General features: G+C 37.7%; 1 protein-coding gene across 2 annotated transcripts; it reads right to left on the reverse strand.

The window, feature by feature from the left end:
- Positions 1-327: 327 nt before the first annotated feature.
- SEC22A (SEC22 homolog A, vesicle trafficking protein) lies at positions 328-22677 on the reverse strand. Of its 2 annotated transcripts, XM_035896314.1 has the most exons (8): positions 22560-22677; positions 18716-18947; positions 14622-14825; positions 12905-13068; positions 11520-11714; positions 6740-6858; positions 4210-4275; positions 328-642 (listed from the first exon to the last, which is right to left on the reverse strand). In XM_035896314.1, exons 3-8 carry the CDS (start codon positions 14801-14803, stop codon positions 442-444), a joined length of 927 nt encoding a protein of 308 aa, XP_035752207.1. In that variant the 5' UTR covers positions 14804-14825; positions 18716-18947; positions 22560-22677; the 3' UTR covers positions 328-441. The 2 variants fall into 2 exon arrangements, with proteins under 2 accessions (XP_035752207.1, XP_009639159.1); XM_009640864.2 differs by lacking the exons at positions 18716-18947; positions 22560-22677 and adding an exon at positions 17498-17726.
- Positions 22678-22724: the final 47 nt, after the last annotated feature.

Raw genomic sequence — 22724 nt, forward strand, 5'->3', positions numbered from 1 at the left:
TATGCAATAGCATTATTATTATTTATTTAGCCTATCCCCTACTGCCTTACAAAGGCAAAACTGATTTTGGAAGTAAAGAGCTTGCATGATATGCAGAACACATACTCTATACATTCCTTCCATTAGCATACTTTCAAATTAAGCTTTTTTTATGCCACCAGTCAAATTCCCCAAACTTGGTGTCCCTACAAACATTTCACTGCATGGATATGACCCATTTTCTCCTCTAGTCCCATATTCTTTTGTGGCCTTCTTAAAAAAAAGGTTTAACCACCAAGTGAAAGACATCCACAGGCATCTTACATTGCTTTATTTAAAAAAAAAAAAAAAAAAAAAAAAAAAAGCCCCATCCAGACAGCTTCTTCTTTTGGAGAACAGCTTTACATTCCTGAGAGTGATTAACTGTTGGAACATGACTGCCTCTAAATGTTCCAGGCCTTGTCAGACATTGTAATCAGGGGACTTTCCCTGTGGTTGTCGCAGTCGAATTTGTAAGGTAGAAAACGCTCCCACAGTCACATGAAAGAAGAGCTGCCACAGGTTGCGCAGTTCATACAGATACATGTTACACAGGCAAATTAACCCAAAAGTCAGGAAGGATTTGGCATTCCTCCAGCCCGTGTAGTATACAAACAGGTAACACTGTCAAGAAATGAAAAAGGAATCAGATTATCGCATGGAAAATAACTTCCACTGAAGAAACACCATTGGTCACTGAGAATTTACAAACCCAAACCAACTAAAAGTCTAAACCACACATATAGGAACAGTATCAATTTAGCAGTCACGGAAGGGTGAAAAGCACCTGACACCAATACAAGGCTACATTTTGCTTTTCCATTAAACCCTCTTTGAGAGCAACTGTTGCATAATAATTGATTACAACCTGCAGTAATGAGTGGCCTGTGACAAAGGCAAGTGGATGTTCCTGGCAATCTCTGGTCAAAATACACTCTGCTGCATGCGAGCAATGGAGAAGGAAAAAAAGCCAGCATTAAGACTTCTTCAGGCAAAGCAATGGGAAGGGCAGGGAAAATACCGGGGCCCTGCAGCCAGGAATACTCGGCACAGGGCAATCCCCTGGATACCAACCTGCCAGGGTTAATGCAGAGGGTTAGCTGGTGGATGTGGAGAGGTCCACAAATACCCACTGCCTTTCTTCAGCCGGTGCAAGATGGAACACCAGAGAACTACACAACTCTACTGTAATTCTACCACATTCTAAGGGTCAGTTTCTGCATGCTGTGGTGTAACATAGAACGTCAGCCCACCCACAGTTCCCTACTCTGCCTTCTTCCGCTGCAACTGGAAACCTGCTCAAGCCTCCCACCTCAGTTTTCACCTCTAAAAGGACATAGCTTTGATATAAACATTATTTTTACTTCTGTTCTAACTATTTCTTTGACTTCTGCAAAAAAAAATTGTTTCCCCCCCCCCCAAGGGATTCTAGCCATTTCTGTCTGCTGAAGGAAGTTTTTGCTGCGCTTCAAGGTAGATAACAACATCACTCAGGCTTACTTTGTATTCCAAATCTGTGGATATATAACTATGCTCACACCAATTTTTTTTAACAGCATCCATCATCAGATTATCTAAGTGTCATTTCTGTTCTTCTTGGGCATTTGCCACGTTTTATCAGTCAAAGAACCTCTACTTACATTTTTTTCATTTTTCATGTTCCTCAAAAAAGGGCCAAAGCATCGTATATTTGCAACTGAACAACCCAATTTATTCAGGTTACTTTATATTCTATTTGAAAGTCAACCACTTTCTTCTAAAGCATGCATTCCCACTGTAAGTGTGGCTGAGATTAACAAAACTACTTGTAATTTCCGGATTTCTAAACATCTTCAGAGATGTGAGTACTGACAGCATCAGTAAGATTTGTCTGTCCATCCTCCAAAACAGACTTAAACTACAGATAAGTAATCCGCATGTTTCAGAATCAAGATGGAATTCCTCTGAACGCGCTTGGCCATTCCGAGCAGAGCAAATGCAACTTGTGCTGACAGTTTTACAAATCACATCTAAAAGAGCATTAGTTGGTACTAGTATCTCAGCAAAAAGAATTCAGATAATTTCCTAGCGTCATCGCCTCCACTGACAACACATGAAGAAGTGTAACTGCTTCCAAGATTAAAATGAGAGTCAGGATATGCTTCATCAAAATGATTAATAAATACGAAGGTTTAAAAAATAAAAATACTACAGAAGTTTAAAAATGTTACTGCAACATGATGATAAATGACTGTGAATTTTATTGAAGTTCTGTTTTAAATTAATTCTGAGGCTTATCTTTTCATTAGTCTAGGTTTGAGGTGCTAGAAGATTTGCCACTTACAAAACAGAGCACCAGTCAAAAGGCCAAAACACTGTGGGTTTTACACCATACTATAAGAAGTGCTGTTACAAAGTTCATGAGGGTTTGGGGTTTTTTTTCTATTAAAGGGAAGTGTTAGCATGGCAATTACTGAGCTTGCTTTTATGTAGAAGGCTCCTCTGTGCTACTTCAGGGAAGATCTTTTTTTTGTAATAAATTTAAAAAAAAAAGGACTGAAGGCTCAGCTCCTGAACGCTTTGCACTTTGGGTATGACTGAGACACTTGTTACTTTTGTACATTTTCTTCTTCAGAAGAGAGTAGATAGAAACCATGGAGGAACACTAGACATATCATCGAGCCTAAAACATCATATTCCATGTAAGCCCTGTTTTTTGCCTGCACACCTAGGTTACAAACATTTTTTTCGAAACTAGGAAGAGAAACACAGTGCTATGTTGTTATTAACTGAACAAGACAATACAGCATTATGGATGCCTTGCGGGTGAATAGCAATGAAACATGCTGTCGTGTAACATACAGAATTAATCTCCTGAACTTCTAAGTGTGGCACAAAACCATTAGAACATGTCAGAGAACTGACAGCCCTCTTAGTTCTGAAAACTGACCAATTACATATTGTAGGAATGACACCAGAAGGTGCGGAACAAGAGTCTCAACAGATATATTTTGAATATTAAGAAAAAGCCTTCATTCCAAGCTGCACGGATTCTTTCTTTAAACAGCTCTATTCAAGTCAGACAGTGGGAGAAAGACATATGTCCTTATGTCTCATTGCACAGGCATGAATACTTAATAAAGAACAAGGTTTCTAATTTGGGAGAGGAGGAAAGAATGTGTATTTTTCACACAAAAAAAGAATGGAGTAGCTCCACCTTATCTGATATGGAACAGACTGTTGGCATGGAAAAGTAACACCAATCTGAAGAATTATTTAAGGCACAAACTGATGAAAAGTCAACAAGTGGTGAAGAACACAAGTTGTACTGTGTCATTTTGCTAGAGAGAAGTTATAGAGAATGGAGATTACAGGTAACCTGGACAAAAGGCTGACTGATAGAAAGGCTGAGGATATAAAAGGAAAATCCTGAGGCATTATTTTATTCTATGGTCTGACACTGTCCTAAGCATTGGCACACAGAAACAAGTAGAAACTGCATACTCCACAAGTGCAAGAGATTAAAAGTCAGAAGAATTATAATTACAGCAATTGAGCATGACAGACATCATAGCCATAGCTAAATGTAACAGCAGTGTCACTGAATGCCAAATGCCAATAGGCACCAGGATACCTTGCTACAAATTATATAGGAAAGTCAAATTCAGATGCAGAAAGGGAAAACCTACAGATGCAAAATGTAACGTGAAATATCAGGCAGGAGAAGGAAAACATAGTGGAAAGTGGCTGAAAGCTTTGAAAAGGAAGGACATGCACAATAATGTATAAAGTGAGGAAAATTCTGGGGTGTAGTGCCTAGGTATTACTGTATTTACTTCAAATCTTCGCAAAGGAAAGAAGCAGTAAGACATTTGTTCAGATGGCTAAGTTACTTGAACAATGAAACTACTACTTCAAGGAAATGATACAACCTTTACTGCTTGTGACTTTAGATATAGACTGTAAGCTCCAGACAGAAAAATGCACCAAATCTCTTAATCAGCTAACTGGAGAAAAATGCCAGCAAACAGAAGCTCTTTATATCAATCTACAGTATGATAGTTTATGATTAATGAAATAAAACAGAGCAGAAATTATTTTCATAATCACCCTATTCAAGTATCCGTGACATTTAAGAAAACATGATGACATTTATGCATGACTGGGTAATGCTTCTAAACTCTAGTGAAATATGCAAGCAGAAGAACACACCTGGTACAAACAGGCTGCTGTTCCAAGAAAAAATGCAATAACATAGCTGAAATCTTCACCTTCATTCTGTGAAAATAAAACAAAAAGCTATGTTATACATTTCAGTGAAATACTTGATATTTACAGTATGCAAGTTATTGTTGTATATTAAAATTGTCTCACATAAAGATTTATAATAAATCCTATACTATGCTAAACCAAAAAAGTTAGCATTAATCATCGCTTACTTACATGCCTGGAACAAAACCACTGTGACCTGGAATCTGACGAAAATAGTTACTCACAACAGACAACTCATGCTAAGATTTTCAAAAGCCTTAAAAGCAGTCCAGCTCTAACACTGGATGCTTACCTTCTCCAGATGCCTTTGAAAATTCAAGTCTTAACATTGGTAACTACCTTTACTATCAACTTTGTAGAATTGTGCCTTCCTCCAGCTTCACAAAATGGAAATGAGACAAAAGGAAAAGACAAACTGTCCACTAGGGTGTGGTAAAATTCTACACAGAGAATAATGCAGACAGCTCTGCGTTCATGGCAGTGAGAACAAACAACAAAGCCACCTAAATTTATCAGAGATTACTGGAAAATTAAGTTTTCTTGAAGTAAAAGATGGAAAAATTTACTTGAAGTGATAGATGTTTCTACTAAGCGTTTAAAAAACAACGAAAAAAAAAAAATCCTTCTAACTTATTCAAACGGGTTGTTATAGTTTCTATAGAGCCAAGCAGAATAAATTTACATGCTCAGTAATTATTCTTGCTGCATTTCCAACAAACATCTGCGACAATCAAAAACTTTCCCAGGAAAACAATGGGTTGTCTTCATGAAAATGTTCTTCCTTGAAAGCGAGTATCATTTTGAGAAGGTGGTCCATTTGGAACCACAACTTCTTTCTGCTCAGAGTATGTTCAGTGTCAAGCATTTCCATCTACAGTGTTGGCTAGGAAGAAGTTTGTATGTCTGCACATAAAACTTACCTACAGAATGCACTACGGTCCTAAACCATATGTAAATCTTTGCCTCGGTGCCACTGCATATTTGCTGGAGTACAGCTACAGGTTGTAACAGTTTTGCTAACACCCAAATAAAAACACTGATTACAAAGTAAACACTAATTCAGAGAGAAGCTTTTGAATGACTTCAAGGAAGAAGTTCCATTAATCACATTTTGGATTATTTCTCCCTAAACCTTGTGGATTTTTACATAATAAAGTAAATTAAGAGAAATTTTAATGGATTTTTAGTATGCCTCTTTTGTCAGAAATGAAAAAATATCTTCCATCTGTACTGCCATCTATTACCTCCAGGTGCAATAACATATAGAATAAATTAATTGGCTGTCCTATCATCACTTAAATAAGTTAATCTAACATTGGCATTCCTTTTTAAAAAATCAGCTGCGGAAAGGTAACAAAGCAAGTTCTAGAAACATTACACTAAGTGGTAGAAATCTGTTCAGTACTATTTGTACTACAGTGTACTTTAAATTGATTCCTATTTATAAACTGAGAGACTTGTGCATAACACAGAAAAATCTAATTGGGGTAAAGTAGAGATGCATGTTCACTATTTCATTCTTGGGTTTTCTTCAAAAAACAAACCAAAAACAACTCAAAAGAAGGACCTAGAATGGATCACTTTCACTAACGCTGTTCATTAGTCTTCAGGAAATGCTGAGACCTCAAACATTACTGCTTTATTAAATCCTTACAGATATCAATAATTATGTAAGACAACTGGAATACAAGCCATCCTCTTTACCAAGGTATCAAAAGCATTGCAGTTATAAAGTCCAGATATATCTTTGAATAAAAAGATTATCTATTCGCCAAGCAGGAAGATTCCCATTCTCTTTCAGAAAACTTCCAAGGGGTTTTTAGTTTCTACCTCAATCACCACAACAGCAGAGTCATTAACGTTAAGTCAGCCTTTTTCTTGTGGTAACACACATGAACTTTCTATGTGTGCAAGAAATCACTTGACAGTTTCCCTTACGTGGATCCTTTCGGCACACAAAGAAATAAGCATCCTACTTAAGAAGGTTTATTAAAAACAAACAAACTAAACCTACAGAAGTTTTCTAAAAAAGAATTTTATAAAACCTGTTTAAAGATCCCTGGTCTGTGGACCCTTCCAAAAAATTGGCCAGATTTTCAAAGCTGTTCATAATTTCTCTCAAGGGTTTTTAAATAACATCAATTAAAATGAAACGTCTCATATCCTGGCATAAATTTAGAAAACAGAACATTATGTTCACATACTCACTGCTCCCAAGGTACCTAGGGAAGGAGTCGGCCACCCACCTTCTACTGCTTTTGAAACTCACAGCCTCAATGGATGATGCATCACACTCAAGAAGGATGCACAGATAGATGACAAACAATATAGGTTTCATAAACAGAGGTCTGACCTCACAAACAGTATTTCTGAAAATAAAACTGGCAAGACTTAGTTCATATGGCAAACATCTCCTAAGGGGATGATTGCTATAATGCATAACTCTTAAATTCATAAACATGTACAATACCTGGAGAAGACTTTCTATGGCGTGAAAGCCACGAATTAAATTCAAAGCCCCACATAATAGACTAAGCACAAATGAGACAATCCCTGGCAGAGTCACAGGTTCCAGACGCTGATGAGGAGCTGCAAAGCAGATGATGAAAAAAAGATATCAAAGGTCAAAGCAATGTCTTTAGAAATTTAATAAAACAGTAATCTCATTTTTCAATGGCTTCTAGCTCAAGAGATCACTGAAGCAAACAACAAAATGTCAACCTTTTTTTTTCTAAAAAGAAGAAATATTTTAAATATTTCAACACAAGGTTTAACAAAAAGTCTACTTTCCTTCAATTCACGTATATAATTGTCTCATTATATTTAGTCTTTAACTCAATGCATTCCGTTTATTCAGTATGGTACTGAAAGCTGCTCAAACATGCCAGGAAATTGACGGCAAATGATGCATTTGCTAGTGAAATCTGTCCACAATTAGTAGCCAGCTAATAAGTCACGTACTTAAGAGCTCCTCTCACAACCTCCACTTTTTTTTAACAGTAATGCATTAGCAGAGCTATTGAGACAGATTTAGCTTGTTTGCTGAATGGAACACTATGAGGCAAAGCTATTACCGTCCCCTACCTTAAAAAAATACAGCCAGTGAGTGCTACCAAAGACACAAATAAAAAGACAGCTCTGAAACTAAACTAGTATCTATATTACAATCTTATACAGACCTTCCAGATAGTGCTTAGAAGTCTCTTACAAAACACATTAAAATTAAAAACCACTTTCTTTCCATGCACACTCACTCTTCAGGCTTAACTAGGGTCACAAGTACATAACAGTTGTGTATGTTCCTCATTATCGTCCCTTTCCATAATTAATAACAGAAAGCAAATATGAAAAAACAGTGCAAAACTCTTAATAGTCTAGGCAACACTGGGAAAACAATAGGACTACTGAGCCATACTTAAATCATTCTGTTCAAATCAACGAAGTGTAAAGATGTGAACAATGAGGTTAATGAACTGTAACATTAGTAGAGAGAGGGGTGTCAGTCCTGGTTGTTTGCATTGCACAGATCCAGGAAAAAAGCTTTCCAAACAGTTTATGAAGTTATAGAACCTAAAGAAAAAATGACAAAAGCTATTTCGTGTTGATAAGCAGACAGGGCTGTCTAATTACGAGTGTGTGATAACTTGAAAATAGAACACAAAATCAGTCCAGTTGACTCACTTGTGCTGAATTTAATAGTGTAATCAGTATAGGTTTTTTTTAAATAAAAGCATAACCCGTGTTTAACTTTCAGAGCTGATTGTTTTTCTAACCAGTGTGTATCAGAGGAACACTACCAGCAATCACTCAGTTAAGGTCAAAGATGGTTATTTGCGTACCAAACCATTCTTTTTCAATGACTCGTAACTGGTTGTTTTGTTTTTTTTAAACCATCTCATCTAGACAGTGTCAAGAAGTTGAAGGTGTTTGTGACTGTTTGTAGCAAAAAGTCATTGCATTTCATTAACTGGTGGATAAAATCAGTTCACTGCTCTCCAGACAATCTCATTTTCCCCATGTATCAGGGTAATTTTGAAACATCATATGTTAAAACAGTATTTAAAATGCCTCTTGGAGAGCCATGAGAGGACAAGTAGAGTCTTGTCAGCTCAATCAAGACGGCCTATGAAAGATCATAAAATAGTAACTTTTCAATCTTACTAAAATATGAAAACAAACCCAGAAACTTTAAAGGACATTGCATACCGCTACTGATGTCATTAAGCTCTTCAGGGCCTAATAAATTGAGTGTTACAACCAAAGCAACAAGAGTCATTTAAATACAAAACAAAAAAAAAGAAAAAGGCAAAAGCAGAACAATGAAGGAGTGTCAGAGAAGGCAGGGTAAAGGACAGCTGACCTTGAGTCAGTACATCCATAAATCTTAGAGAGATTATAATTGCCATATTAAAAACTCTCTAACACAAGTAAAGGATCAAATAAAGCACAAATTCTGGATTAAAATGCTGAAATTTAAATTAAAAATTAGGAAATTTGCATGACGTGAGAAACTGTACTGCCTGTAAGGACGCTTATTTAAAAATAAAAAGTTTATTAAAAAAAAAAAATTAAGTACAATATCAGGAAAAAGTAACGTTGATTTGAGAACCGCTCCTTCATTGAAAAAAAGCTCAGAAAACAGTACATTTATCCTAACCAAATACTTAAAACATCACACATCAGCACACTGTCACCCTATTTCTATTGCCTGCCAACACCTACATTCACCTTTGAAGCAAAATTCTGTCCATAATCTGCATGCTTTCTGCTTCACAGCCCTGTTCCTCACTACACAGCACAACTTTTACTAAAGGATGATGGCTGCTATTTTCAATTACTTTAACAATATAAGAGGCCTAGACACTAGACCTTGGATACGTATCCAGTTACAGGTATAAGCAAGTAACAGACAATCCTTCATCAGCACAGCCAAAACTAACAAATCAAATTCTGCTATTCTGTGTAACAGAACAAGATTTGCATCTACCTAACTTCCTACCTCTGCATGCTACCCAACTTGATTTAACATAATTCACTTATAGCAAGTCATATTTTTTACAGGACAGCATACTCAGGAAATTACACTAGGCAAACCACATATTTTGGTGAGAATTTGTGCTTAGAGCAATGGAGAAACTTTGAGGTCTAGCCAACCAAGTGGGCAGCAAACATCCAAAGAAAGTTCTTTTCAATGGTGGAGAGAAACGACGAATGTAAGGAATTACAAAACCATTAGCACACTTGCTAAAAAAGACACTGTTACTCTAAAATTTGAAGAGCTGAAGAAGGAGCAAAGTGCAAACGTCTCATAATGTACAGCCCTTTGACGGTGAGTTTCTAGAGCAACTCAAGGAAGGAAGCGGATAACTGAACAGAGATATCTACGGAATTCAGAGGAAGAAGAAAGTTAAAAGTAAGTGAAAGAGGGAAAAAACCAGAAGCAAGTCAGCATAGAAAGAAAAGAGGACCACAGAACTGCTTCTGTGAGACAAGTTTTGGAGAGGTAGCTGAAGAAAAAATTGGACTATCATCTGCCAATTATTGTTTTAATTTTAACTTTACTTAATTTTACTTTTAATTTAGACCCATAGGATCTTCCAACACCTTTACTCAGAAAAGTGGTAAAAAGCTCATCTTCCACTACATGGACAACTTTAAAAATACAGCCAGTTGTGTCACAGGCCAAATTCTCTCAGGCTCATTGTTTTTTCTTTTTCCAACTGCAGGCAATTTGAATCTAGCAATCTGCAGAGTTAACTGCTGTCCACTTCTGCCACCATAACATTTCCACAAGTCAGGATAACACTAAAACATTAAGAGGTAACAATGATGTAAGCATCAAAAGTGGCAAAAGAATGGTATCACAGCACTACATACCTTTAAAAACAGCCCACACATATACGCAGTAGATGATTGAAGTGCTGCTTAAAAGATTCCACTCCTCTAAACAATTTAAACACCTTCACACTTTTCCTTTACTAATTTTCCAGACTCTATCTCTAATATTGTTAAATTGCAAATACAGAGACTGTAAGCTATTTCTACAGTGTCTCATAGCACCTAGAATTCTCAGGATCCCAGCAGTACAAATAGGGCACCCTAGTGATCTTATTTGTCATCTTCGGTAGAAAGTAGTTTTCAATCTTCTAGAGGAATCCTTATGAGCAAGTAAAGTAATTAGGATAATATAGTAGCAAAGAGGTCATATACATATATATATATACACACATATATATATACATATATATACACATATATATATATAAAAACTGAACAAAATTAAGCTGATCTCTTATACTACAGAACTGTAGGAAGTATTTAGATTTACAATTGCAATTTTCACCCTGACACTGTAAAGTGAATAGCACCCGGGTATGTCTGCCCAGGATAACTTGCCTTATAGACAGGGGTACTTTGGGGAAAAAAGGGGAAGATATGCACTAATTAAAATCAGCACTTCCTTTTATTCTGTTTATGATTTTGCTTCACTAAACTTGGAAGACTGAAATCAGATTATGTCAGTTACATGTGTGGAGTCCACCTATTAGTGCAAGGACTTGGCGAGTTTGCTGTCCTGCTGGGAAACATGTAAAGGTGGGCCTCAAGCTGATTCAGAGCATTCATTTCATAGCACAAAACTTTTAACCTAGTTCAACCACAGAACTCCATATTTACCTCCTACATGAAATAAATTAAAGTTTTAAAAAAATTAATGACTACTTAAATGATGTGGAAGTATATACAAAATAGCTATTATTAGTGTCGTACACGAGGCACTTATTTTTGAGATTACATCTTTTAGCCAGCACAGTTCTTTGGATATTCACCGTCACAGATGCTTCCTAAAGCGATGCTTCTCCCTCCAGCTGCTCTAACTCCTGACACTACAATCTTAGCTTATGTGATCATTGGGTCTTACCGGGCAGAAACAATAAAAATTTTCATAAATCTTAAAAGGTCAGAAAAAGAAAGAAGATCATCGTCTTAAGTGCTCATCTTCATTTGCTTATTTTCATGCAGATTTTTTTTTTTCCTTCAATAAAGCAGCCCATTGAATAGACTCATGTGTCTCTCTGAGTGCCTTGGGAAGATACGCACCTTGGGCAGAGATCTAAGCTAAAATACATGTAAGGCCATGGCAGCTTTATGCTTTAAAAAGCTTTTTTTTAAAGAAAAAAATATCAGAGTTGAATTCTACTACCCTGCATCTGTCCCATTTAAGGATACAAAAACAAAAGTCTGAAACTTACCTGCAGATATCTTACCAGTACCCTTATATTCTGCCACAGCTAAATGTGCAAAGCCATTAGCTGAACCAAGTTCTGACGGGGAAATTTGGTAAGGTGGTCTCAGTTTGATTTCTGTCTGCATGTCAGCAAGATTCATCTTTGTTGACAAAGAACGTGTGTTGTTATATCTCTGTTTGGTCCTCTGAATGAAATTATCTGTGTAAAATTTAAAATAAAAAGATATATTCTTACGGACTGTTGTTAATTTTTGTCAATCCAAGACCATGCAGCTTTATGTACTACATACTTCACAATATATTGTTTGAAATGCTTGTATTTATCTTGGATTTTTTAATACTATTTCTGTTCTGTGACTAATAGATCATGGGATATTTAATTCTGCAGTAAAAAAAAATTAAGTTCTAGAAATCTAATTACTGTCAATAAACTAATGACTTTTCACTGCATGAGACTGAATGCATTGCTAATACAACAGAATTACTGCACTTACTCTAGCTTTTCCATTAGTTTACTAAATATCCTTATGAAAAAAAATTAACTCCTGCATTCAAGTATAAACTTACTTGAGTATGAAACGCGCTTGCAAAACATTCAGGTGGAGAAAAATATCACATTATACAGATATAAAGACTGTAACAGACTAACTTAACAACTAGTAGAACAAAGAAGGCATTGGGAGTGAGGGGGAATGTTCATAGAAATCTTCATAAGGAAGACAACAACGTTGTACAGAAATTATTAAAAATTGCCTGACTGAATTACAGACAGGAATTAATCAACTGACATATCTTCCCCATATTTCTAAAACTGCAGTTCTTTTTACTGTAACATGTTTTATAAGAATATTTAAAATAACTGCCTAACATATAGTATTAAAGTGACAGATATTAATGGAATCCGTAACAGCTGTTAGCTGGTATATATGAGATTAGTTGTATTTGGAGCTTGCATGAGAGAAGACTAAATGCTTTGCTGTATCATAAGACAAATAAAAATCTCTCCCTTTCATGTACTGAACAAAAGCTACAGCACAGCTTAGAGCAAATATGAACTTGCAATCTTTTACTTGAGAAATTTATGAAGCTCAGTGCCTTTACAGACTAAGTATTTCAACAGGTATGAAGTCAAACAACTCCTAGTATTATTAACTAGGAGAAGATGAACTCCAGATTTGGTCACACAAGGCTTAAACCAAAACCTACTAGAATGAACAGGAAGATTATAAACAAGTTTGGATAAAACTCTACTAGCCTAACTTAATGCCCAACGGAAGTATTTCTTTATTGACTCTAACGGGAGTTAAATCCGATTCTAAATCCACCTGAAATACAGCTATAAACTGCCTTGGACATTTTTGTTCTGTGTGCATTAAGCCAGATCCTTACCAAACTCTATAAAACAGTATGGTCTGACAGCAGTATTTGTCTTCATCATATTGTAGGTAGTGATGAACTCTTTCTGAAGCTCATCCAGGAAGCAGAAAGCCAGGACACTGGGATAATTTTCCGTGCACAACATCATATAGCTTACTCCCAGAGAACTTATAAAGCTGTAATTGAGACAACAAATTCAAAATTTCAAATTTAAAAGCAGGTAATTTGCTGCTTTGCTAGTCTGATCTCATATTCATTAATCAGAAAAGGAAAAACTGCTCTGGAGTAGCAAAGGAATTAATGTTTACTGAAAAGTCCAACACTATTCTAGAAGAAAAACAATTTACTTTTAGGCAATGTTTTACTTTAACACCACATTGTACAATCATATGAAAATACGTGTTACACATGTATGTGTACATATATACACACTTTCACATACATGGAACAGAAAATAACATAAAGCTTTTGGGGTACAGAAACACAGCAGGTTTGTCCCATAATAGCTTTTCATTCATCTCAAATGCAGAATATGTGATCAGGTGAATCCCAAAACCACAAATACTTATCTTCAGATTGAGGGGGGATGGGGGGTGGACTGGAAAAATTTAATCCATGCTGGGCCTAATCCTGACAAATGCTGGAAACTCACATATACCAATGGGAGACGGAGAAGGCTGAGCACTTTCTAGGATCATTCAGGTGGTATACTTCCCATCACTGTAACTTCTACATGTTTGCTAGGGGCTAGGATGAAATTACTCACCTCGTTTAAAATAGCATATCTAAATTAGAATCAGAATTTAGCTCAGCTAAACTGCAACTGAATTACGAAGTACACACAGGTGTACCTAGTTACCACTACTAAGGAGAAAGGTCACATATAAAGCAAAATTCTGGGTAAACAATAGATTCAAATAATTATTTTACAATAAACCAAGTTTCACGCTGCAAAGGGGAAAAAAGAGCATTTTCTGAATTCTTACTTACTCAGTGTCATCATGCAGGTACACTATAAAATTGACTAGCTCAAAAAAATTTAGGAATAGTTATTAAAAAAATGTCAGAACATAAAAGCATGAAGAGAAAACAAAAAACATTGTTGTGAACAAGCTGGATGGAGCAGTAGGATAGGTAGTCTCCATTCAACCATTCAAGGCTTTACTTCACACTAGAAAAATCACGCCCACCCTTCCCACTCCCTCACTCCCTGGGTGCCATATGAAATAATTATTGAGCTATGCTTGGGGTTCAGGGCACATTTTCTCTGAATTCAACAGAAATCCTGAAGATAAAATAGAGGGGCCTAATTCCGTAACATCCTAACCACAAGTTTTCAGAAATACTGGGTTATGAAAGTATTTGGGTACTTTTTAAAATTTGTGTAGACTAAAAAGAGAAAAATAAAAAAGAATACAAGTTGAACTAGCATGATGAAGAACAAGTCTGGTCATTTTCATGTAAGAAACAACCTTGAAATTTAAAGAAATACTTCTAGTAGGTCAAGGACTTTGATATTTATAAAAATATTGTCTATTTCAAACTAGAACTTCTATCAGTTTGAGTAAGTATCAAATCTTTCTACAATTTCTCAATTTTAAATTTCTGATACATAAATACTACCAAGAATTAATCTTAGTTTGATTAATGATTTCTAATGTGAACTATTAACTTTTTAACTTACAGACACAACCCAGGATACCGCAGATATATAAAAGAGAAGTCTTACTTTATATTATACTGCCCAGTTTTCAGAGTACATCTATCAGGAAGCTGAGAAAGTTTCTTTGAGAGCATTTTAAAGTATTTTCTACATTCTTGCGTTCCCGTGCTCTGGTCATAATCAGTAGATGCAGACAACGGGAGTCCATCCCTCACACGGACCACAGAGGCAGATAAAATCATAGACATTGCCAACAGAGTTAACAACAACCTACAACAAAACACAAATCAGGAAGAATCAGAATTAAGGTAAAAGCAAAAGCAACAGAGTCAACTGTGATTAATCAAAGTTCCCAAACTGTATGCTGGGCTCAGGCTTAAAACGAGGCACGGCGAGGATTTTCAAACAGGACCTATTACTCTACATGAACCACAAAGCAGCAGCACATCTGTCATCAGTGCCACATTTTCAACTATTTTTATCTGAACTGCCATAAATCCTCACCTAGAGATACCCATGGAGACTGAAACACTACTACTTAGCCTTCGTACTACTGTAGCACTTGCACCATTCAAGCTGTGAGACTTCTTGTTTAGTGAGACAACAATTATAGTCTAAACAAACAAGAACAATAGCTGGAAAGAAAAAATGTGTACTGTAAAGATATGCCAGGCGGAGAAGTGATCCAGGTCTCAGCCAAGCAATAATATTAATGGGCTTTCATGAAACTGTGTTACTGAGTACATGCTTAAGTACCCTGACAAAAGAGACTTACACAACATACTATCAAATAGGAAACCAAGGATCAGGACAGCAAGGAATGTCATCCAGCTCTCCCAACTCACAACAGAATTTCTTAAACATGCACTGTCTTTTTTTCTTATCTGGGTCTCCATCTTTAAATCTGCAAAATGTGTCTATCAGTATTCCACAAATACTGAGCAGGTTGAAATGGTGCTTGCAAAGCCTACAGCTTTTGCAGTACTTAATTTTCAAAGCATAATAAACAAAGCTTTGTGGAATATAGTCACTTAAAAAAGAAAAAGTTATATACATAAACATTTCTCGATCAGAAGGAGAAAATTTAAAGCAAGCATTTAACAGTATAAACACATAGCCTGCAGATAGTCTTTCAAGACTGAAGACACATTTTTAAAACCTCCAAGTTCTTCAAACCTTACGTTAAATCAAAACATCCAAAAGTTTAGCGAGACAAGCATTAAAAGAAGGATTACTTCTCTGCTAAGTATCAGTACACAAATTTCTCCTCTTACAAGTGGGCGAACTGACAGAATTTATATGAAGCCAAAGCAAACACTTCCTCAACTCTTAACACTGCTCTGCAGACTCCTACCATATACTACACGTATCACTTAAGAGATTATGAAAAAAATAAATTGCCTCCCTCAGACGATGCTACTCAAGTTCCATACAGTCAAAAACTGCAAAAGAAAACAGATTTCTGAATACAGCTGAAATATGCTTTTGTGTGCAATACTGACATGTTTACAGCACCCTTCAAACTATGACATTAAGGGTGCTTTACAAGCCTTAGCAGCTGAAGGACTGTATTCTGAAAAGTTAGGAATCCAAATTTTCCCAAAATAGCACTGCTTCTTCATAGGAGAGGAAATAGCTATTTTTTTCCCTGAACTCTCAGCTCCCCTATTTCCCACTACCTATAAAGTTCAGGATACTCATTAAATAATAATCAATATTCAGGTTTTTCAAGGGTATTTACAACTGTATAGTGCTGTGTTTTGGATTTAGGATGAGCAAAATGTTGATAACTCACTGATGTCTTAGTTGTTGCTGAGCAGTGCTTACACTAAGTCAAGGCTTTTTCAGCTTCTCACCCCACCCCACCAGCAAGTAGGCTGGGGGTGCACAAGAAGCTGGGAGGGGGCACAGATATTCCACACCTTATGACGTCATATGCTCAGCATACAAAGCTGGGGGAAGAAGGAAGGAGGGGACATTCGGAGTGATGGCGTTTGTTTTCCCAAGTCACCGTTAACGTGTGATGGAGCCCTGCTTTCCTGGAGATGGCTGAACCCCCCCCAGCCAATGGGAAGGAGAGAATTAATTCCTTGTTTTGCTTTGCTTGCATTCATGGCTTTTGCTTTACCTGTTAAACTGTCTTTATCTCAACCCACGAGTTTTCTCACTTTTACCCTTCCAATTCTCTCCCCCATCCCACCGTGGGGGAAGTGAGCAAGAGGCTGTGTATTGCTTAGCTGCCAGCTGGGGTTAAACCATGACAACTCCTCAGAAAGAAAGAGGCATGTAATACTGAAAAAATTGAAAATGGGTTGTAATTTTTAATTTAAGAAATTCAGCTTCATCAGCAGTCAAACTTCAACCTGCTTTGAGATGCATCGCATTAGCTAAACAAATTCCAAGTTAATGCCCTCGTATTTTACCTATACAACATATCAGACTTTCACCAAAGTCATAACAGCAGCAGAAGCACTGTAATCTGCTGAATACCTCTGGGCTTTTATCAGGTACACACCTCACTACAGAATTCCCTATTGTACAAAGTGCTTTGATCAGCTGGACACAAAAACAGAAAACAAAACAACTTTAGGACTTGCTCTAGATCAGTGAGCTGGAGTGAAGGATTCTAGAAATTAAACCCATGATTCTAGAAACACTTACCTATCTCTATTTGAGTTCATGCATGTGATCCCAGCAGGACAATTCATGTGGAATGCACACAACACCTGTTTTCTTGACTATGCTTCTAACCTCATAACCACAGCAGCAGCTCAAGAACATGACGAAATTACAGACGAGCTTTAAATTGTAATGGTTCTCTGACAAAAACCACCTCTACCACTTGGAACTCAATCCTGAAAGGGACTTCCAGGAGCTCTATCAATATAAACATAAGAACAAGGATATGATAACAAAGTTTAAAATTCCCCTCATTAACGTACCTGCACAAAATGTAATTTCATGGATCTGCATTTCCTCTGATGAAGCAAATAACTTCATTAGCACCCAGCATGAAGAAAGGAACACATCTCCATGTCCTGTTCTAGGAAAAGGTAGTGGATAGGATAGCACTGCAGCAGAAACTCAGAATCTTGTAGCCAGCTGTCAGAAGGGAAAGTGCTGTTCTCTTCACCTTTTAAATGATCTTGACAGTTAAAGTTCATGTTGAGCTACCTGATGAGACAAGAGCAAACAGAAAAAGTTAATAAATGTATTTACTGGCTAACAATATTTTCCAGCTCTTTTTGTGAGGTGTGAACACACCCCAGTCAAGACGTATTCAAGTAAAAAGAAAACTAGAATAATAGAAATATTAAAACGTTTCGATGTTCTTTAAGTGATGTTGAGGAAGTCCCATCACTTCAGCCATTTAAAATGGGAAAATATGTTACTTGTTTGCACAGCACAAACATAAGTAACTCAGGGTAATCATCGTTGTAGAATCACAGAATCATTTGGTTGGAAAAGACCTTTAAGATCATAGAGTCCAACCATACCTGTCCACTACTAAACCATGTCCCTAAGCCCCTCGTCTACCCATCTTTCTTTTGACTTGACCACTTCCCTGGGTAGCCCGTTCCAGTGCCTGATAACCCTTTCAGGGAAGAAGTGTTTCCTAATATCCAATCTAAACCTCCTCTGGCACAACTTGAAGCCATTTCCTCTCATCCTATTACTTGTTACTTGGGAGAAGAGACTAACACCCACCTCACTACACCTTCCTTTCAGGTACTTGTAGAGAGCAATAAGGTCTCCCCTCAGCCTCCTGGCCTCTCCTCAGCCTCTTCTCCAGACTAAACAGTCCCAGATCCCTCAGCTGCTCCTCATAAGCCTTGTGTCCTTCTCGTAGTGAGGGGTCCAAAACTGAACACAGTATTCGAAGTGGAACCTCACCAGTGCCAAATACAGGGGCACGATCACTTCCCTGCTCCTGCTGGCCACACTATTTCTGATACAAGCCAGGATGCTGTTGACCTTCTTGGCCACCTGGGCACACTGCTGGCTCATATTCAGCTGGCTGTCAACCAGTACCCCCAGGTCCCTCTCTGCCAAGCAGTTTTCCAGCCATTCATCTCCAAGCCTGTAGCGCTGCATGGGGTTGTTGTGACCAAAGTGCAGGACCTGGCACTTGGCCTTGTTGAACCTCATCATTAACGTACCTGCACAAAATGTAATTTCATGGATCTGCATTTCCTCTGATGAAGCAAATAACTTCATTAGCACCCAGCATGAAGAAAGGAACACATCTCCATGTCCTGTTCTAGGAAAAGGTAGTGGATAGGATAGCACTGCAGCAGAAACTCAGAATCTTGTAGCCAGCTGTCAGAAGGGAAAGTGCTGTTCTCTTCACCTTTTAAATGATCTTGACAGTTAAAGTTCATGTTGAGCTACCTGATGAGACAAGAGCAAACAGAAAAAGTTAATAAATGTATTTACTGGCTAACAATATTTTCTAGCTCTTTTTGTGAGGCGTGAACACACCCCAGTCAAGACGTATTCAAGTAAAAAGAAAACTAGAATAATAGAAATATTAAAACGTTTCGATGTTCTTTAAGTGATGTTGAGGAAGTCCCATCACTTCAGCCATTTAAAATGGGAAAATATGTTACTTGTTTGCACAGCACAAACATAAGTAACTCAGGGTAATCATCGTTGTAGAATCACAGAATCATTTGGTTGGAAAAGACCTTTAAGATCATAGAGTCCAACCATACCTGTCCACTACTAAACCATGTCCCTAAGCCCCTCGTCTACCCATCTTTCTTTTGACTTGACCACTTCCCTGGGTAGCCCATTCCAGTGCCTGATAACCCTTTCAGGGAAGAAGTGTTTCCTAATATCCAATCTAAACCTCCTCTGGCACAACTTGAAGCCATTTCCTCTCATCCTATTACTTGTTACTTGGGAGAAGAGACTAACACCCACCTCACTACACCTTCCTTTCAGGTACTTGTAGAGAGCAATAAGGTCTCCCCTCAGCCTCCTGGCCTCTCCTCAGCCTCTTCTCCAGACTAAACAGTCCCAGATCCCTCAGCTGCTCCTCATAAGCCTTGTGTCCTTCTCGTAGTGAGGGGTCCAAAACTGAACACAGTATTCGAAGTGGAACCTCACCAGTGCCAAATACAGGGGCACGATCACTTCCCTGCTCCTGCTGGCCACACTATTTCTGATACAAGCCAGGATGCTGTTGACCTTCTTGGCCACCTGGGCACACTGCTGGCTCATATTCAGCTGGCTGTCAACCAGTACCCCCAGGTCCCTCTCTGCCAAGCAGTTTTCCAGCCATTCATCTCCAAGCCTGTAGCGCTGCATGGGGTTGTTGTGACCAAAGTGCAGGACCTGGCACTTGGCCTTGTTGAACCTCATACAGTTGGCCCCGGCCCATCCATCCAGCCTGTCCAGGTCCCTCTGTAGAGCCTTCTTACCCTCCAGCAGATCAACACTTCCACCAAGCTTAGTGTCATCTCCAAACTTACTGAGGGTATGCCAAGGGTAATGCAACCTTTGACTCTGAATCCCATCATTCACCTCATACACTAACTTTAGTAATCTATAATCTCCTCTGATCAGAAACCTGAACACTTCAGGAACATAATACAACACAACCACAGCTGTATTTCCAAAACATTAAGATTTTCAATATTCAATCTAACAATAATTGCTTTAGTCCTACAGCTAAGGACAAAGAATATAAATATCACTAACAGCACATATGCGTGGACAAAGCAAAGGATAAAGACACCTTTGGAGTTATTACTTCAATTTTTATGTCTGTTCTATATATAAATAAATATTTGCATAAACCTAGAACACAATTTCTTCAAGACTCCTACTTATATTTAGAGAAATTAGGCTCTCTAACAGAAGATAAGCCTCCATTAAAACCTGCCAATTCCCTTAATCTACTATGAAATCACACAAGGTAAAAACTGTGTTTATATGAACAGTCTTAAGACCATCAGTCAGCCAGGTTTTGTTACCATTAACTTAAAAACTCACACAGTGAAAACACATACTTTTTCCTCAGCTTCCTAACAGTGGAATCAGAAAGCTACCTGAAAACTGATGCTAATAAAAGAAAATCACTTTGGTTACAAGATCACACATATGTAAATAGATGTGTAATACACATACTGTAACAGAACATTCAGCATTACTTGAAAATGTATTAATATAGAAAAAAAAAGTTTATTAAAACTTAAGAATGAAAGAGCTACTCTACTCAGCTCTCAAAACAACAAGGCTCTATAGAAGGAGTCATGGTAAATTTGATATAGACTTATATAGGCAGAGATTGAAGAAAGAACACTGAAGATATGATAGTGTTTTTACAACTATCTTTAAATGTCTTTTTTAAACGTCTATTCAAAACTGCACAAAGTGATTCACCAGACCATTACAAATTTCATAGGTTTTCTTCCAAAAATTCTATATCCATCAAACACCCGAAGATAACAAAAGACTGCACTTCCATTACAAATGGTTCATAAATCCATTACAGGCACAAAGAAATGAACAGGGATTGGGTTCACTATCTCATTCTACAACAGAACTGAGGAGTATCAAATCCAGCCAGCAGGTGTTAGGCTCATGGGTGCCACAGATGGTTATGCACGAAACAGGCAGTTAGCCAGTGGAACTGTTCGTCACAGGGTGCTGTCGACGCTAAAATTTTTAGGTGAATTCAAGATGCAACTGGAAAAGTGCACAGAAAAACTACAAGGATTATTAAAACCAAAGTACTACCCTTTGTTCAGAGAGATTCTGACCCCCAAACGATGACCAACAAGGAGAGTACACCACGTAAGCATCGCTCTATGCTTGCACTATTCTTATGTTTCCCTGTGTGCATCTACTTCTGGCCCACCTTTATTGATTTCCCCTTACACCGACACTACACAGCCCTCCCTGCAAATGAGGGCTGGGAGAACTCATGGAAAACAGGAACATGGAGAAAGCTGGCCACAGACAGGGAAGAGACAACTGAAATGGTCATTCCCCTGTTATTCCACCCTGCCTAAAGCTGTCCAATTTAGCATACACATGTCAACCTCCACTACTTTCACAAATTGGAATTATCACCTGTGGCTTTGGTTTCATTTCCTCCCATGAGTGGGAAATGTCAGACGATGGAAACCAGAGCTTGTTTTACTGTACTTTTTTTTTTTAAGACAAATTCAATTATCATCTCGTTTATTTTTGTGTTATGATGGTACTTGATTCTGAGTCAGCACCTTGAAAAGTCCTAGAAAGTGGTATACATTCCAGTCTTTTGTAACGATCAGTCTTCCAGCTTGTGAGCTGACAGTAATTGTTTTATACCTACCAGACATCTTCTCACGACTTTTTTTTTTTTTTTTTTTTTTTACAAGTAAGCATTTTAAAGTGACCTGTGAATATGGTTTGCTCAGGATACTTCAGTTTTTTAAAAACAGTCTAGCTTCAGAAAAATTGAAAGATTCCAAGCAGATCTAGTGTAACAGCAAGGCTACCCTCCTGCACCTGCTAGCCTTCAGCACCAACTTAATCAAGGCATTTCTTGCCAGGATGTCTGCCTCTCACGATAACCCTCCATAAAATATAAAATCGGGAAGTGGGTGCAAGCTGCACACCTGCTTGATGCAGAATGAAGACAGTTTCTGTGCTTACTTCAAGTGTACATAATAGTGTTGGACAATTTATTACCCCTACTTCTGAGGGTTGTGACAGCTGCATTTTGCAGGCAGGAGTCTTAAATTTTCCACTCTGCAGCACACTTCAGAAATCTGTATTACAAACTAAAGCAGTACAGAAGGACACAACAAATAAAGCCACTTTGACATCAGCAGGTATGATCAGACAAGGAAATAATCCTAAACCACTAGCCCATATAATCCTTCCCATAAAGCAGAGGAAAAAAAAGAGACCTCAGAAACAGAAACAAGATTCTTAAAATGTAAGGGAACGGAACAAGCTGCATCCCAAAGTTTGGGAACTTGACCCTTTCATCTACCACCTACTTACACGGCCGCTTTGACCCAATCATTTGCACCGTTTGACACGTCAGCCAGAGCAGGAAGACACCATGGGGTTACTGACTTAAACGGGTTCGCATTGCTTTAGATTTGCAAAACTTTACACAAGAACTCGATGCCTACACAGCCAGCCGGGAGAGTGACAGGTCCCTGC

This window comes from Egretta garzetta, unplaced genomic scaffold, assembly GCF_000687185.1.
Source record: "Egretta garzetta isolate BGI_Z169 unplaced genomic scaffold, ASM68718v1 scaffold326, whole genome shotgun sequence".
Classification (NCBI taxonomy): domain Eukaryota; kingdom Metazoa; phylum Chordata; class Aves; order Pelecaniformes; family Ardeidae; genus Egretta; species Egretta garzetta.